Source organism: Symphalangus syndactylus, chromosome 10 (assembly GCF_028878055.3).
Source record: "Symphalangus syndactylus isolate Jambi chromosome 10, NHGRI_mSymSyn1-v2.1_pri, whole genome shotgun sequence".
NCBI lineage: Eukaryota > Metazoa > Chordata > Mammalia > Primates > Hylobatidae > Symphalangus > Symphalangus syndactylus.
This window is the reverse complement of record NC_072432.2, coordinates 32,544,294-32,558,964: the sequence shown is the minus strand read 5'-3', so window position 1 is coordinate 32,558,964 and position 14,671 is coordinate 32,544,294. Positions and strand designations below refer to the sequence as shown.

Here is a 14,671-nt window from a genome sequence, read left to right as displayed (position 1 = left end):
CTAGCTACCACCCTGCTGGATATCCCAGAAGACTACAGAAGCCACACAGTGATCTGCATTGCTTCCTTTTCCTCTGATAGAATGAAAAGCCACTTAGCAGGCCAGGCGCAGTACCTCATGCATGTAATCCCAGCACTTTGGGAGGCCAAGGTGGGCAGATCACAAGGTCAGGAGTTCGAAACCCGCCTGGCCAACATGGTGAAACCCTGTCTCTACTAAAAAAAATAAATAAATACAAAAATTAGCCAGCATGGTGGCGTGTGCCTGTAGTGCCAGCTACTCAGGAGGCTGGGGCAGGAGTATTGCTTGAACCCAGGAGGCGGAGGTTGCAGTGAGCCATGATTGCGCTACTGCACTAGAGCCTGGGCAACAGAGCAAAACTCCGTCTCAAAAGAAAGAAGGCAAAGAAAAGCCACTTAGCAAGACTGCCTGGAACCACATTCCAGAGTTTCAAATACATTTTATAAAAGAAAAATATAAGTGAATTTTTGGTCTTTTAATTTAACACATTATAATAGCAAAATGTAAACATATTTTTATATTTCAGCTAAAAGCAACTGGGCAAAATGACCCTGAGAATTTTCTGTACATCTATTCTTAAGAACTACATCTGGGCCAGCTGGGCATGGTGGCTCACACCTGTTAATCACAGGACTTTGGCAGGCTGAGGTGGGCGGATCACCTGAGGCCAGGAGTTCGAGACCAGCCTGGCCAACATAGTGAAACCCCGTTTCTACTGAAAAAAAAAAAAAAATAGAAAAAATACAAAAAATTAGCCAGATGTGGTGGCATGTGCCTGTAGTCCCAACTACATGGAGGCTGAGGCATGAGAATCACTGGGAGTCTGGGAGACCAAGGTTGCAGTGAGCTGAGATCGCGCCACTGCACTCCAGCCTGGGCGACGGCGAGACTGTCCAAAACAAAACAAAAAAATAACAGTGTACTTGAAGGGAAGAAATATATTAAGTACCATCTTCTGAAAGTTTACTTTTTTCAAAAATACTATTTATGCAGTACTTTATTCAATTAAACAATGTTGAACTCCAGAAAAATGAGGTAGTTTTTTTGGTGGTTGTTTTTATAACTTTGAAACAGAAGATAAAAATAAACCCACATTCTATTGCTTTTTCTTTTAGGAACACATGATTCTGTGCAGATTTGCAGACCAGACAGCTGTCCAGCTCCCACCCCAACGAAGGCTCATAGGTATGTGTTTTCACAGAGCAGCTGTTGAGTGTATTATGCACAGTGTGACTGGGAATGATTGGACCAAGTCTATATGGGAAAAATTTAGCAACATGAAGTCTGTTTTTCAATGAGAAACTAAATTATGTTCTTCCCAAAAAAACTTAATTCATATTGAAAATGGTATTGTAACTATAACATTTTATCCTATTTTGGTTAACTTTAATACTTTTAAATGTATTTTGAATGTTTGTACATTGAGTAGGATTTTTACATTAAATCTCTTACTGTTATGAACAAACTGCAAGATCTATCAAAAGCCATAAAAGAAAATAATAAAGATTAAAGTCAACTATATATACTAAAATTGATGCATTATAAAATGTATACATGGGGATGATAATGTTTGCTTTCTCAGGAAAAAGGATACTTGTGTATTATTTATCATAGACCAATTTGTTTGACAATATTAAATATTACCTAAATTGGAAGACCACAGAAACATTTCAAGTTTAATACGTAATTGATTTATTGAAGACTTCACTTTAGAAAAAGAAATCACATTTAAAAGAATAATAGCAGTTAATAGTTATACATTTAAGCACTGAGCTAAATGCTCTCGACTGTTATCTTGGTAAATTCTTACAAATATACATATGGGGTAGGTACTATTATTTACATTTTAATGATAAGAAAACTGAGACAAAAGCTTGCCTGGGGTCCTTCATCTGGTAGATGATGGAGCTATACTATGAACCCAAATTATTTGATTCTGGACATGAAGTTCTTGTCCACCTTAGTTACTGCTTCCCAGCATACTGGTGTCATGTCAGGGTTTACGATAAGTGGGTTCAGTCAAAACTAATCTTAAAATTATTCAGAGAAGCCCAACATTGGACACCATCATATTTTTTCTCTAAATTTACAATGTAGCCCCTTTTCCTCCATGATATACTAGAAAACAGATTGTTGTTTCTTTGGCTGAGCACCAGATGAAGCTGTTAACTTACATTCAGAGACCAAGTTGTATGCGAAATCCTTATCTTTAATCTCTAAAATCAAAGGCAGCATAGCAAGATGCTCACACTTGGAGACCTGAGACCTGAGACTCAAGGAGTAAGTGATTCCTTCTCTTTCTCACTCTCTGCAGCATAAACATTTGGAAAGAACTCATCCTCTCCTGCCTGCAACCTCTTTCTCTTTCAATGCCTTTCCTTCTTGCTCCTCCTTTTCCCATCTCCAACACTTTGAATTAATCAAATACACATTTGATGAGACTCCACTCACTAGACCCATATCTTAGTCTGTTTTGCACTGCTATAACACAATACCATAGACTGGGTAATTCATAATGAACAAATTTTTATTTGGCTCACATTTCTGGAGACCAGGAAGTCCAAGATTAAGGGGCTGGCATCTGGTGAGGGTCTTCTTCCTGCATCATAACATGATGAAAGGCATCACATGGCAAGAGAGAGAGCAAGAGAAAGCTGAACTTGTCCTTTTATAAGGAACCCACACTCTAGATAATGAACCCACTACCATGATAATGGTATTAATTCATTCACTTCACCCTCTTGGCCTAATCACCTCACATTAGGCCCCACTTCTAACACTGTTGCATTGCAGATTCAGTTTCCAACACATGCTTTCTGGAGGACACATTCAAATGATAGCAATCCAATGAAGACATAATTAGTATGGTGGATGGATGGGTACATGGTAGATGTGTGTTTTAGGTATCAAACTAAAGGGGAGTAGCTGGCAGGGAAGTTGCTAGAGTGGCGGGGGTGGGGGGGGCATTTGGCAATGGGAAGAACAGGGGGAATCACATTGAGAGAAAGCTGTCACGTCTACATCTCTGCTTTACACAGGCCATTCTTGTGTTCTGCGAACATTTTTAGGAAACTCCCCAGGCCCACAAAGGTAGACTACCAGCAGCTAAATTTCAGTTGTAGAGACACTTCAACATGTGAAAACATGAAATTCTTCTACATAATGGAAAAGGAAAAATTAACTGGACTGGGATCAAAGCCAAGGGTAAATGAGCTGCAATGTAAACCCTGGGTGGGTACTTAAGGAATGTAGAGCATCCCATTCTGACAGAGAATGTTTCATTTTAAACTAAAAAGTAGATGGGAGAAACATTTACAGATGTCTTAAAGAAAAGACAATATTTTAAGGGAAAAGAAAAAGAATGTCAGTCATAAGGCTGTTAATGAAGAAGGGATGATTTTGCCTAAATGGAATTCTAGACATCTCTTTTTATATCATTTCTAACACAGTTTATTCTTTGTGGGATGGGCCCTTTTAAGGAAAATGTACAAAATAAACATTTTAAATGTAAGTCTCTCATTGCTAGTTCTTACCTACTGATTTCACCTTCCACTGTTTTTTTCTGTGAGGATTCTGTTGTTCATAGAACTTTTCTATTTTGGTGATCTGTCTTCACTTCTGAAGTTGTTTTAGTTTATCAGTTTCCACTGTCATTCAATGTTTAGGCATTATTATAATTGTTTAGGAAAAATATAATGAAGTTCTGCATAGTCAGTGATCTTTTTCCAGGAGGATGAAGAAGCTTATATATTGAATTTAGAGCAATTGAAAGTATAAAAGTAAATCATGGCTTTGAATATATTCAGCCCCAAATCATTTTTCCCAAGCTACCTTTAAAGTTTGTGTTTGCCAAAGGAAAACAAATTAACTGCTTTTCTTGCCAGTCAGGTTTCCTCTTTTGTCTTCCAAAGATTGTAAATGAAATACGATACCACTATTTTATAGAGGTACAGGAGCTCAGAAAATTAAGAGTATACTACACTCAACATTATATTTCCACCTGAAATAAAAGGCATGTAATTGAGAATTTTCTCAAATATTTTTCATTTCTCACTTCTTCATAGCCCTAAAAAACTTCAGCTGGAAAAGCTAATGTCTTTCAGACACCACTTAATCAGCATGTTATTTTAAATATTCTTAAAGACAAATTTTTTTTCCACAACATTACAGATAATGTAGTTTTATAGGGAAAGCAGAGAACAGGTCTTTAAATGTATTTTTAACCAAAGTAGGAAATACAGTCTGAGGCTCTAATTTGAGATTTGCTTATAAATACATCTGAAAAGGTTAACATTCTTTAAATTATTAGCAGAGGCAAATATATGACGTGCCATGTTTTTGTTACCATCGTCTTTCCACATTGATCAAGAATTAAATTGAAAGAAACTAAACAAAACTTAGGGGTACAAAGAATGCTCCATAGTACTTGCAGATTTTGTCACTATATAGATTCCCTTAAACAAACTGAAATTGTCCTGCTAGTGAAAGGGTGTCTCATGATACCATTTGACTGTATTTCAGGAAAACAGTGCATGTGCTTGGTGGATCTGGATCGAGCAAGAGCTGCAGAAGAATGTGGATACTCCGTTCAAGTGATATCCATGGAGCCAGAGAGCTGCTCTCCCAAAAATAACATGATTGTGGGAGTCCCCATTTAAAATGAGATATTCACATTTGATATTTTGCCATCTGTCTTCACGTTGGATGCCCAGTGGCATTCAGGAGGTTCTTGGCATAACTAGGAAACAGCATTAGCCATCTTGAACCTATTGTGCTCAGGAAGGAAAGCAACAGGGAAATCTTGGAAGTAAAGGCTCCCTGCAAAGCATCACAAATGCTCTTACAATGTGTGATTAAAGGACTGCTGGTTTTCATAGTGAGTATCCCCTGAAGTCTCAGCTGCCAAAAGAATAATATTAGTGGAGGTTCCATCACAGGAATAACAATTTCCTTCTTACTTCACAAGCTCCTCTGATCTTGCCAATGTGATGTTTAATTCAAAACAGCACACTTAACAGCCTTTATTTTATACTAATTTAGATATTCACATGGGGACTGAAAGTAGACTCAGTGGAGTTTTTTGTTTTTTATACTTTTAACAATTGTACTTTTTCTGTCACTTTAAAAAATCTAGTCAGGTAATTATAGTACAGTTATTTTTAAGCTGGGGTTAGTTGAACTTGTATAGCATTTAATATACTCCTTTTAAATATATTTCTGCCAGGCATGGTGGCTCATGCCTATAATCCCAGCACGTTGAGAGGCCAAGGTGGGAGGATCATTTGAGCTCAGGATATCGAGACCAGCCTGCGCTACAGAAAATCCAAAAAATGAGGTGGGAGGATCACTTGAGCCCAGGAAGTCAAGGCTGCAGTGAGCCTTGATAGTGCCACTGCACTCCTGCCTGGATGACAAAGCGAGACCCAGACTCAGATCAATGAATGAATTAATAAATAAATAAACAAATAAATTTCCCATAAATTACCAAATGAGATCATCACTGGTTCAAATTATTAAATAATTGCCATAAATTTCCTATTATGGGAAAGTGTAATTTGGACATACATTTTAACAATAAGTACATTGATTAATACATTTAAGTTTATAAGTAATTATTGAGGATCCAGTATTTTCAAAACCTTGGCCTAGATTCTTTTCAATTCAAAGATGAGTTGCAAAAGACAATGTTTTGCCTATAGAAGTAAATCATCTAGAAGAAAAAGATTCAAGAATTAGTTAAGCTTTTTTTTTTTTTTAAGACAGAGTTTCACTCTTGTTGCCCAGGCTACAGTTCAATGGCTCGATCTTGGCTCACCACAACCTCTGCATTCTCCTGCCTCAGCCTCCCAAGTAGCTAGGATTATAGGCACTTGCCACCATGCCTGGCTAATTTTGTTTGTAATTTTAGTAGAGATGGGGTTTCTCCATGTTGGCCAGGCTGGTCTTGAACTCCTGACCCTCAGGTGATCTACCTGCCTCGGCCTCCCACAGTGCTGAGATTACAGGCGTAAGCCACCTCACCTGGCCAAGTTCTTTATGGAATACTACAGTGTGTTGTCACAGGATTTGTTATTCAGATGTCAATCATTTTTATTGATATATTTCTGGGTAAAACTTATTAGTGGTGTGAGGAGTGCAGAATATGGAAACTTACCTAAATTCTTTTTCTGCCAGCCAACATTTTAAAAGACAAATGATGCATCCTTTCTCAATGCTGCTAATTCTTTAACTTTTACATGTCCCAATTTATTCCATTTGAGATTTATTTTAATGTTTTCAACCCCTGTACAACATGTATCATGAGGAGAAAGCACTATCGTTGATCATCACTATGGATTAAAATATAGGAGTATTTTACAGAGCAGTGTGGGTGGGGGTGGGAGACATATTGGAATCGTGTTTTCTGGGATAAAATTTTTAAAAAGAATTAATCATTAGCCCTGAGTATTTTAGTCATTTGTGCCTATAGATAACAACATGCTCTTTTATTCTGGACTTTCTTCTTTTAATTGAGGTTTAATTTATATACAATACAATAACAGATTTTTAAGTATTCATTTGAGATGTTTTGACAACTGTATATACACATGCAACCATCACTGAAATCAGATATAGAATATTCCCATTAAATATTGTCAGGTAAACACATTGAGCATATTTTTTCCAGTCTGTGGCTTACCTACTTATTTTCATAATGAATGTTTTAATTGTGATGAAGATTTAATTTACCCTTTTACTTTAATGATTAATATTTTCTGTGTCCTTTCTAATAAATTTTACCAACTCTGAGGTTATAAGATTTCTCCTAAGATTTTTTTTGTAGAAACTTTATGGTCCTAGCTTATTACATTTAGGTCTATGATCGATCTCAAATCAAACTCTCATATAAAGGTAGGTAGGTTTTGAGGAATATATAGTTGTTTCAGCATCATTAAATAAAAATCCCTTCCTCTCTTCACTGAACTGCCTTGGCACCTCAGTTGAAAATCAGTTGATCTATATCTATGGTTCTATTTCTGAATTCTGTAGTCTTTTCCATTAATCTGTTTGTTTTGATTGCTGTAGCTTTATAGTAAATCTGGAAATCAGGTAGTTTGTCTCCCAATTTTATTTTTCATTCTCTAGATTATTTTGGCTGTCTGGATCCATTGTATCCCCAGATAAATCGTAGAATTGACTTATCAATTTCTTTTTAAAATTTTACCAAAAAAGCTTGCTGGGATTTTTGGTATTGCCTGTTCTCTTTAGATCAATTTGAGGAAAATGAATGTCTTAACAAGATTGAATCTTATAATCTATGAAGATATCTTTGCATGTGTTTAGGTCTCCTTTAATTACTCAGAAACATTTTGTAATTTTCTGTATAGAAGATTTGTTTTATTTTTTTGATGTTATTACCCTGAGCTTTTTACATGGTGTTCCCTGTACTTAGAATAACCTCCTTTTACCCCTCCCACTAGCTTAATAATGTCATTCATCCTTCTGCTCTGAGACTTGACCTCCCTGGAATTAGGTATCTGTTATAAAATGTCTACCATCCAGAGTAGTCTTCTCAGTCCTCCCGAGGTGACTCAAGGTACACCCCCCCACCACCACCACCAAAAACAAAAAGCCTATCTGATGAGTATGGAGAACAAAAATAGAAAGGGGAGCCAGGCGTGGTAGCTCACACCTGTAATCTCAGCACTATGGGGTGCCAAGGCAGGTGGATCACTTGAGGTCAGGAGTTTGAGACTAGCCCGACCAACGTGGTGAAACCCTGTCTCTACTAAAAATACAAAAATAAGCCTGGCGGTGGTTGCATATGCCTATAATCCCAGCTACTAGGGAGGCTAAGGCAGAAGAATCGCTTGAGCCTGGGAGGCGGAGGTTGTGGTGAGCTGAGATTGTGCCACTGCACTCCAATCTGGATGACAGAGTGAGACCCTGTCTCAAAAAAAGAAAAATAGAAAGGGGACCCCATTGCTCTCCCACCCTTGTTCTTGGCATGGCATTCTCCAGCTGTGATGTCTGCAGCTAGTAAGAGATATGGGTATTGTGATTGCTCTTCGGGCATTATTTTTCTATGTAAATCCTTGCCAATGCTTCTTTCCAGCCAGGGCAAATAAAAAGAGTTGGATGCAGGGAGCAGGAAGATTGTTGCAATGATAAAAGCCCAACAAGTGACCTGATCTTACCCTCACTTTTCTCCATCAAATGCAAGGCTACTGCTCACTGATCTATCTCTCCCAAGGTTGTAATAATATTAGAAACCACAGCTCATCTTTCATTGACTTTTGAGCCTGACTCAGAAACAGGAGTATAATTATTAATGGCTAAACTACTTTATCTTATCTTGGGAGAAAAATTTCAGTCATATTAGATATGAAAACATTTTCAGGGCACACATGCAAGATAATATGTAAATAACACCAGTTAGACATTTAGTTTCATTCTATAGATTTTGGCTACAGGAATTGCCCATTCCATGGTTCAAGAAAATTGCTATTAGTAGAGCTTTCACATACTGAAACCTGTTTTTCTACTGACTTTCATAATGAAATTAGAGATGTTTCTGTAAAGTTATATAATGAAATTATAATAAAATGATACATTTTTAAATTATAATTTTTTAAAAGAATACAAAAGTAGTTTGGAGTTTTTTTTTTTTTGTATTATACTTTAGGATTTTAGGGTACATGTGCACAATGTGCAGGTTTGTTACATATGTATCCATGTGCCATGTTGATTTCCTGCACCCATTAACTCGTCATTTAGCATTAGATGTATCTCCTAATGCTGTCCCTCCCCCCTCCCCCCACCCCACAACAGTCCCCGGAGTGTGATGTTCCCCTTCCTGTGTCCATGCGTTCTCATTGTTCAATTCCCACCTATGAGTGAGAACATGCGGTGTTTGGTTTTTTGTCCTTGCGATAGTTTACTGAGAATGATGTTTTCCAGTTTCATCCATGTCCCTACAAAGGACACGAACTCATCATTTTTTATGGCTACATAGTATTCCATGGTGTATATGTGCCACATTTTCTTAATCCAGTCTATCCTTGTTGGACATTTGGGTTGGTTCCAAGTCTTTGCTATTGTGAATAGTGCCGCAATAAACATACGTGTGCATGTGTCTTTATAGCAGCATGATTTATAGTCCTTTGGGTATATACCCAGTAATGGGATGGCTGGGTCAAATGGTATTTCTAGTTCTAGATCCCTGAGGAATCGCCACACTGACTTCCACAATGGTTGAACTAGTTTACAGTCCCACCAACAGTGTAAAAGTGTTCCTATTTCTCCACATCCTCTCCAGCACCTGTTGTTTCCTGATTTTTTAATGATGGCCATTCTAACTGGTGTGAGATGGTATCTCACTGTGGTTTTGATTTGCATTTCTCTGATGGCCAGTGATGAGGAGCATTTCTTCATGTGTTTTTTGGCTGCATAAATGTCTTCTTTTGAGAAGTGTCTGTTCATGTCCTCTGCCCACTTTTTGATGGGGTTGTTTGTTTTTTTCTTGTAAATTTGTTTGAGTTCATTGTAGATTCTGGATATTAGCCCTTTGTCAGATGAGTAGGTTGCAAAAATTTTCTCCCATTCTGTAGGTTGCCTGTTCACTCTGATGGTAGTTTCTTTTGCTGTGCAGAAGCTCTTTAGTTTAATGAGATCCCATTTGTCAATTTTGGCTTTTGTTGCCATTGCTTTTGGTGTTTTAGACATGAAGTCCTTGCCCATGCCTATGTCCTGAATGGTATTGCCTAGGTTTTCTTGTAGGATTTTAATGGTTTTAGGTCTAACATATAAGTCTTTAATCCATCTTGAATTAATTTTTGTATAAGGTGTAAGGAAGGGATCCAGTTTCAGCTTTCTACATACGGCTAGCCAGTTTTCCCAGCACCATTTATTAAATAGGGAATCCTTTCCCCATTTCTTGTTTTTGTCAGGTTTGTCAAAGATCAGATAGTTGTAGATATGTGGCATCATTTCTGAGGGCTCTGTTCTGTTCCATTGATCTATGTCTCTGTTGTGGTACCAGTACCATGCTGTTTTGGTTACTGTAGCCTTGTAGTATAGTTTAAAGTCAGGTAGCGTTATGCCTCCAGCTTTGTTCTTTTGGCTTAGGATTGACTTGGCAATGCGGGCTCTTTTTTGGTTCCATATGAACTTGAAAGTAGTTTTTTCCAATTCTGTGAAGAAAGTCATTGGTAGCTTGATGGGGATGGCATTGAATCTATAAATTACCTTGGGCAGTATGGCCATTTTCACGATATTCATTCTTCCAACCCATGAGCACAGAATGTTCTTCCATTTGTTTGTATCCTCTTTTATTTCATTGAGCAGTGGTTTGTAGTTCTCCTTGAAGAGGTCCTTCACATCCCTTGTAAGTTGGATTCCTAGGTATTTTATTCTCTTTGAAGCAATTGTGAATGGGAGTTCACTCATGATTTGGCTCTCTGTTTGTCTGTTATTGGTGTACAAGAATGCTTGTGATTTTTGTACATTAATTTTGTATCCTGAGACTTTGCTGAAGTTGCTAATCAGCTTAAGGAGATTTTGGGCAGAGACAATGGGGTTTTCTAGATATACAATCATGTCATCTGCAAACAGGGACAATTTGACCTCCTCTTTTCCTAATTGAATACCCTTTATTTCCTTCTCCTGCCTGATTGCTCTGGCCAGAACTTCCAGCACTATGTTGAATAGGAGCGGTGAGAGAGGGCATCCCTGTCTTGTGCCAGTTTTCAGAGGGAATGCTTCCAGTTTTTGCCCATTCAGTATGATATTGGCTGTGGGTTTGTCATAGATAGCTCTTATTATTTTGAGATACATCCCATCAATACCTAATTTATTGAGAGTTTTTAGCATGAAGGGTTGTTGAATTTTGTCAAAGGCCTTTTCTGCATCTATTGAGATAATCATGTGGTTTTTGTCTTTGGTTCTGTTTATATGCTGGATTACATTTATTGATTTGTGTATGTTGAACCAGCCTTGCATCCCAGGGATGAAGCCCACTTGATCATGGTGGATAAGCTTTTTGATGTGCTGCTGGATTCGGTTTGCCAGTATTTTATTGAGGATTTTTGCATCAATGTTCATCAAGGATATTGGTCTGAAATTCTCTTTTTTGGTTATGTCTCTGCCAGGTTTTGGTATCAGGACGATGCTGGCTTCGTAAAATGTGTTAGGGAGGATTCCCTCTTTTTCCATCGATTGGAATAGTTTCAGAAGGAATGGTATCAGTTCCTCCTTGTACCTCTGGTAGAATTCAGCTGTGAATCCATCAGGTCCTGGACTCTTTTTGGTTGGTGAGCTATTGATTATTGCCACAATTTCAGAACCTGTTATTGGTCTATTCAGAGATTCAACTTCTTCTTGGTTTAGTCTTGGGAGGGTGTATTTGTCGAGGAATTTATCCATTTCTTCTAGATTTTCTAGTTTATTTGCATAGAAGTGTTTGTAGTATTCTCTGATGGTAGATTGTATTTCTGTGGGATCGGTGGTGATATCCCCTTTTTCGTTTTTTATTGCATCTATTTGATTCTTCTCTCTTTTCTTCTTTATTAGTCTTGCTAGTGGTCCATCAATTTTGTTGATCTTTTCAAAAAACCAGCTCCTGGATTCATTAATTTTTTGAAGGATTTTTTGTGTCTCTATTTCCTTCAGTTCTGCTCTGATTTTAGTTATTTCTAGCCTTCTGCTAGCTTTTGAATGTGTTTGCTCTTGCTTTTCTAGTTCTTTTAATTGTGATGTTAAGGTGTCAATTTTGGATCTTTCCTGCTTTCTCTTGTGGGCATTTAGTGCTATAAATTTCCCTCTACACACTGCTTTGAATGTGTCCCAGAGATTCTGGTATGTTGTGTCTTTGTTCTCGTTGGTTTCAAAGAACATCTTTATTTCTGCCTTCATTTCATTATGTACCCAATAGTCATTCAGGAGCAGGTTGTTCAGTTTCCATGTAGTTGAGCGGTTTTGAGTGAGTTTCTTAATCCTGAGTTCTAGTTTGATTGCACTGTGGTCTGAGAGACAGTTTGTTATAATTTCTGTTCTTTTACATTTGCTGAGGAGAGCTTTACTTCCAACTATGTGGTCAATTTTGGAATAGGTGTGGTGTGGTGCTGAAAAAAATGTATATTCTGTTGACTTGGGGTGGAGAGTTCTGTAGATGTCTATTAGGTCCACTTTATGTAGAGCTGAGTTCAATTCCTGAATATCCTTGTTAACTTTCTGTCTCGTTGATCTGTCAGTTGTTGACAGTGGGGTGTTAAAATCTCCCATTATTATTGTGTGGGAGTTCAAGTCCCTTTGTAGGTCACTGAGGACTTGCTTTATGAATCTGGGCGCTCCTGTATTGGGTGCATATATATTTAGGATAGTTAGCTCTTCTTGTTGAATTGATCCCTTTACCATTATGTAATGGCCTTCTTTGTCTCTTTTGATCTTTGTTGGTTTAAAGTCTATTTTATCAGAGACTAGGATTGCAACCCCTGCCTTTTTTTGTTTTCCACTTGCTTGATAGATCTTCCTCCATCCCTTTATTTTGAGTCTATGTGTGTCTCTGCACGTGAGATGGGTTTCCTGAATACAGCACACTGATGGGTCCTGACTCCTTATCCAGTTTGCCAGTCTGTGTCTTTTGATTGGAGCATTTAGCCCATTTACATTTAACGTTAATATTGTTATGTGTGAATCTGATCCTGTCATTATGATGTTAGTTGGTTATTTTGCTCGTTAGTTGCTATAGTTTCTTCCTAGCCTCGATGGTCTTTACAATTTGGCATGTTTTTGCAGTGGCTGGTACCGGTTGTTCCTTTCCATGTTTAGTACATCCTTCAGGAGCTCTTTTAGGGCAGGCCTGGTGGTGACAAAATCACTCAGCATTTGCTTGTCTGTAAAGTATTTTATTTCTCCTTCACTTATGAAGCTTAGTTTGGCGGGATAGGAAATTCTGGGTTGAAAATTCTTTTCTTTAAGAATGTTGGATATCAGCCCCCACTCTCTTCTGGCTTGTAGAGTTTCTGCTGAGAGATCAGCTGTTAGTCTGATGGGCTTCCCTTTGTGGGTAACCCAACCTTTCTCTCTGGCTGCCCTTAATATTTTTTCCTTCATTTCAACTTTAGTGAATCTGACAATTATGTGTCTTGGAGTAGCTCTTCTCGAGGAGTATCTTTGTGGTGTTCTCTGTATTTCCTGAATCTGAATGCTGGCCTGCCTTGCTAGATTGAGGAAGTTCTCCTGGATAATATCTTGCAGAGTGTTTTTCAACTTGGTTCCATTCTCCCCATCATTTTCAGGTACACCAATCAGACGTAGGTTTGGTCTTTTCACATAGTCCCAAATTTCTTGGAGGCTTTGTTCATTTCTTTTTATTCTTTTTTCTGTAAACTTCCCTTCTCTCTTCATTCATTTCATCTTCTATCAGCGATACCCTTTCTTCCAGTTGATCGCATCTGCTACTGAGGCTTCTGCAATCTTCGCGTAGTTCTCGAAACTTGGCTTTCAGCTCCATCAGCTCCTTTAAGCCCTTCTCTCCATTGGTTATTCTAGTTATCCATTCTTCTAATTTTTTTTCAAAGTTTTTAACTTCTTTGCTATTGTTTTGAATTTCCTCTCGTAGCTCAGAGTAGTTTGATCCTCTGAAGCCTTCTTCTCTCAACTCATCAAAGTCATCCTCCATCCAGCTTTGTTCCGTTGCTGGTGAGGAACTGCGTTCCTTTGGAGGAGGCGAGGTGCTCTGTTTTTTGGAGTTTCCAGTTTTTTTGCTCTGTTTTTTCCCCATCTTTGTGGTTTTATCTACTTTTTGTCTTTGATGATGGTGATGTACAGATGGGTTTTTGGTGTGGATGTCCTTTCTGTTTGTTAGTTTTCTTTCTACCAGACAGGACCCTCAGCTGCAGGTCTGTTGGAGTTTACTAGAGGTCCACTCCCGACCCTGTTTGGCTGGGTGTCAGCAGCGGTGGCTGCAGAACAGCGGATTTTCGTGAGACCACAAATTCAGCTGTCTGATAGTTCCTCTGAAAGTTTTGTCTCAGAGGAGTACCCGGTTGAATGAGGTGTCAGTCTGTCCCTACTTGGGGGGTGCCTCCCAGTTAGGCTGCTCAGGGGTGAGGGACCCACTTTAGGAGGCAGTCTGTCAGTTCTCAGATCTCCAGCTGCGTGCTGGGAGAACCACTACTCTCTTCAAAGCTGTCAGTCAGACAGGGACATTTAAGTCTGTGGAGGTTCTTGCTGAGTTTTTGTTTGTCTGTGCCCTGCCCCCAGAGGTGGAGCCTACAGAGGCAGGCAGGCCTCCTTGAGCTGTGGTGGGCTCCACCCAGTTCGAGCTTCCTGGCTGCTTTGTTTACCTAAGCAAGCCTGGGCAATGGCGGGCGCCCCTCCCCCAGCCTCGCTGCCGCCTTGCAGCTTGATCTCAGACTGCTGTGCTAGCAATCAGCGAGACTCCGTGGGCATAGGACCCTCCGAGCCAGGTGCGGGACACAATCTCCTAGTGTGCCGTTTTCCAGGCCCGTTGGAAAAGCGCAGTATTAGGATGGGACTGACCAGATATTCCAGGTGCCGTCTGTTTCCCCTTTCTTTGACTAGGAAAGGGAACTCCCTGACCCCTTGCGCTTCCCGAGTGAGGCAATGCCTCGCCCTGCTTCGGCTCAGTGCGCTTCACCGACTGTCC

General features: G+C 39.0%; 1 protein-coding gene across 3 annotated transcripts in view; it reads left to right on the top strand.

The window, feature by feature from the left end:
- The window catches only part of GSTCD (glutathione S-transferase C-terminal domain containing), a 134,941-nt gene extending 128,126 nt beyond the window's left edge, over positions 1–6,815 (top strand). For all 3 annotated transcript variants that reach the window (XM_055296824.2, XM_063611125.1, XM_055296829.2), the window contains 2 exons: positions 1,137–1,206; positions 4,543–6,815. In XM_055296824.2, the coding sequence (XP_055152799.1) occupies positions 1,137–1,206; positions 4,543–4,679 (207 nt within the window). In that variant the 3' untranslated portion in view covers positions 4,680–6,815. The remainder of the gene's footprint in view (positions 1–1,136; positions 1,207–4,542) is intronic.
- The last annotated feature ends 7,856 nt before the right edge of the window (positions 6,816–14,671 follow it).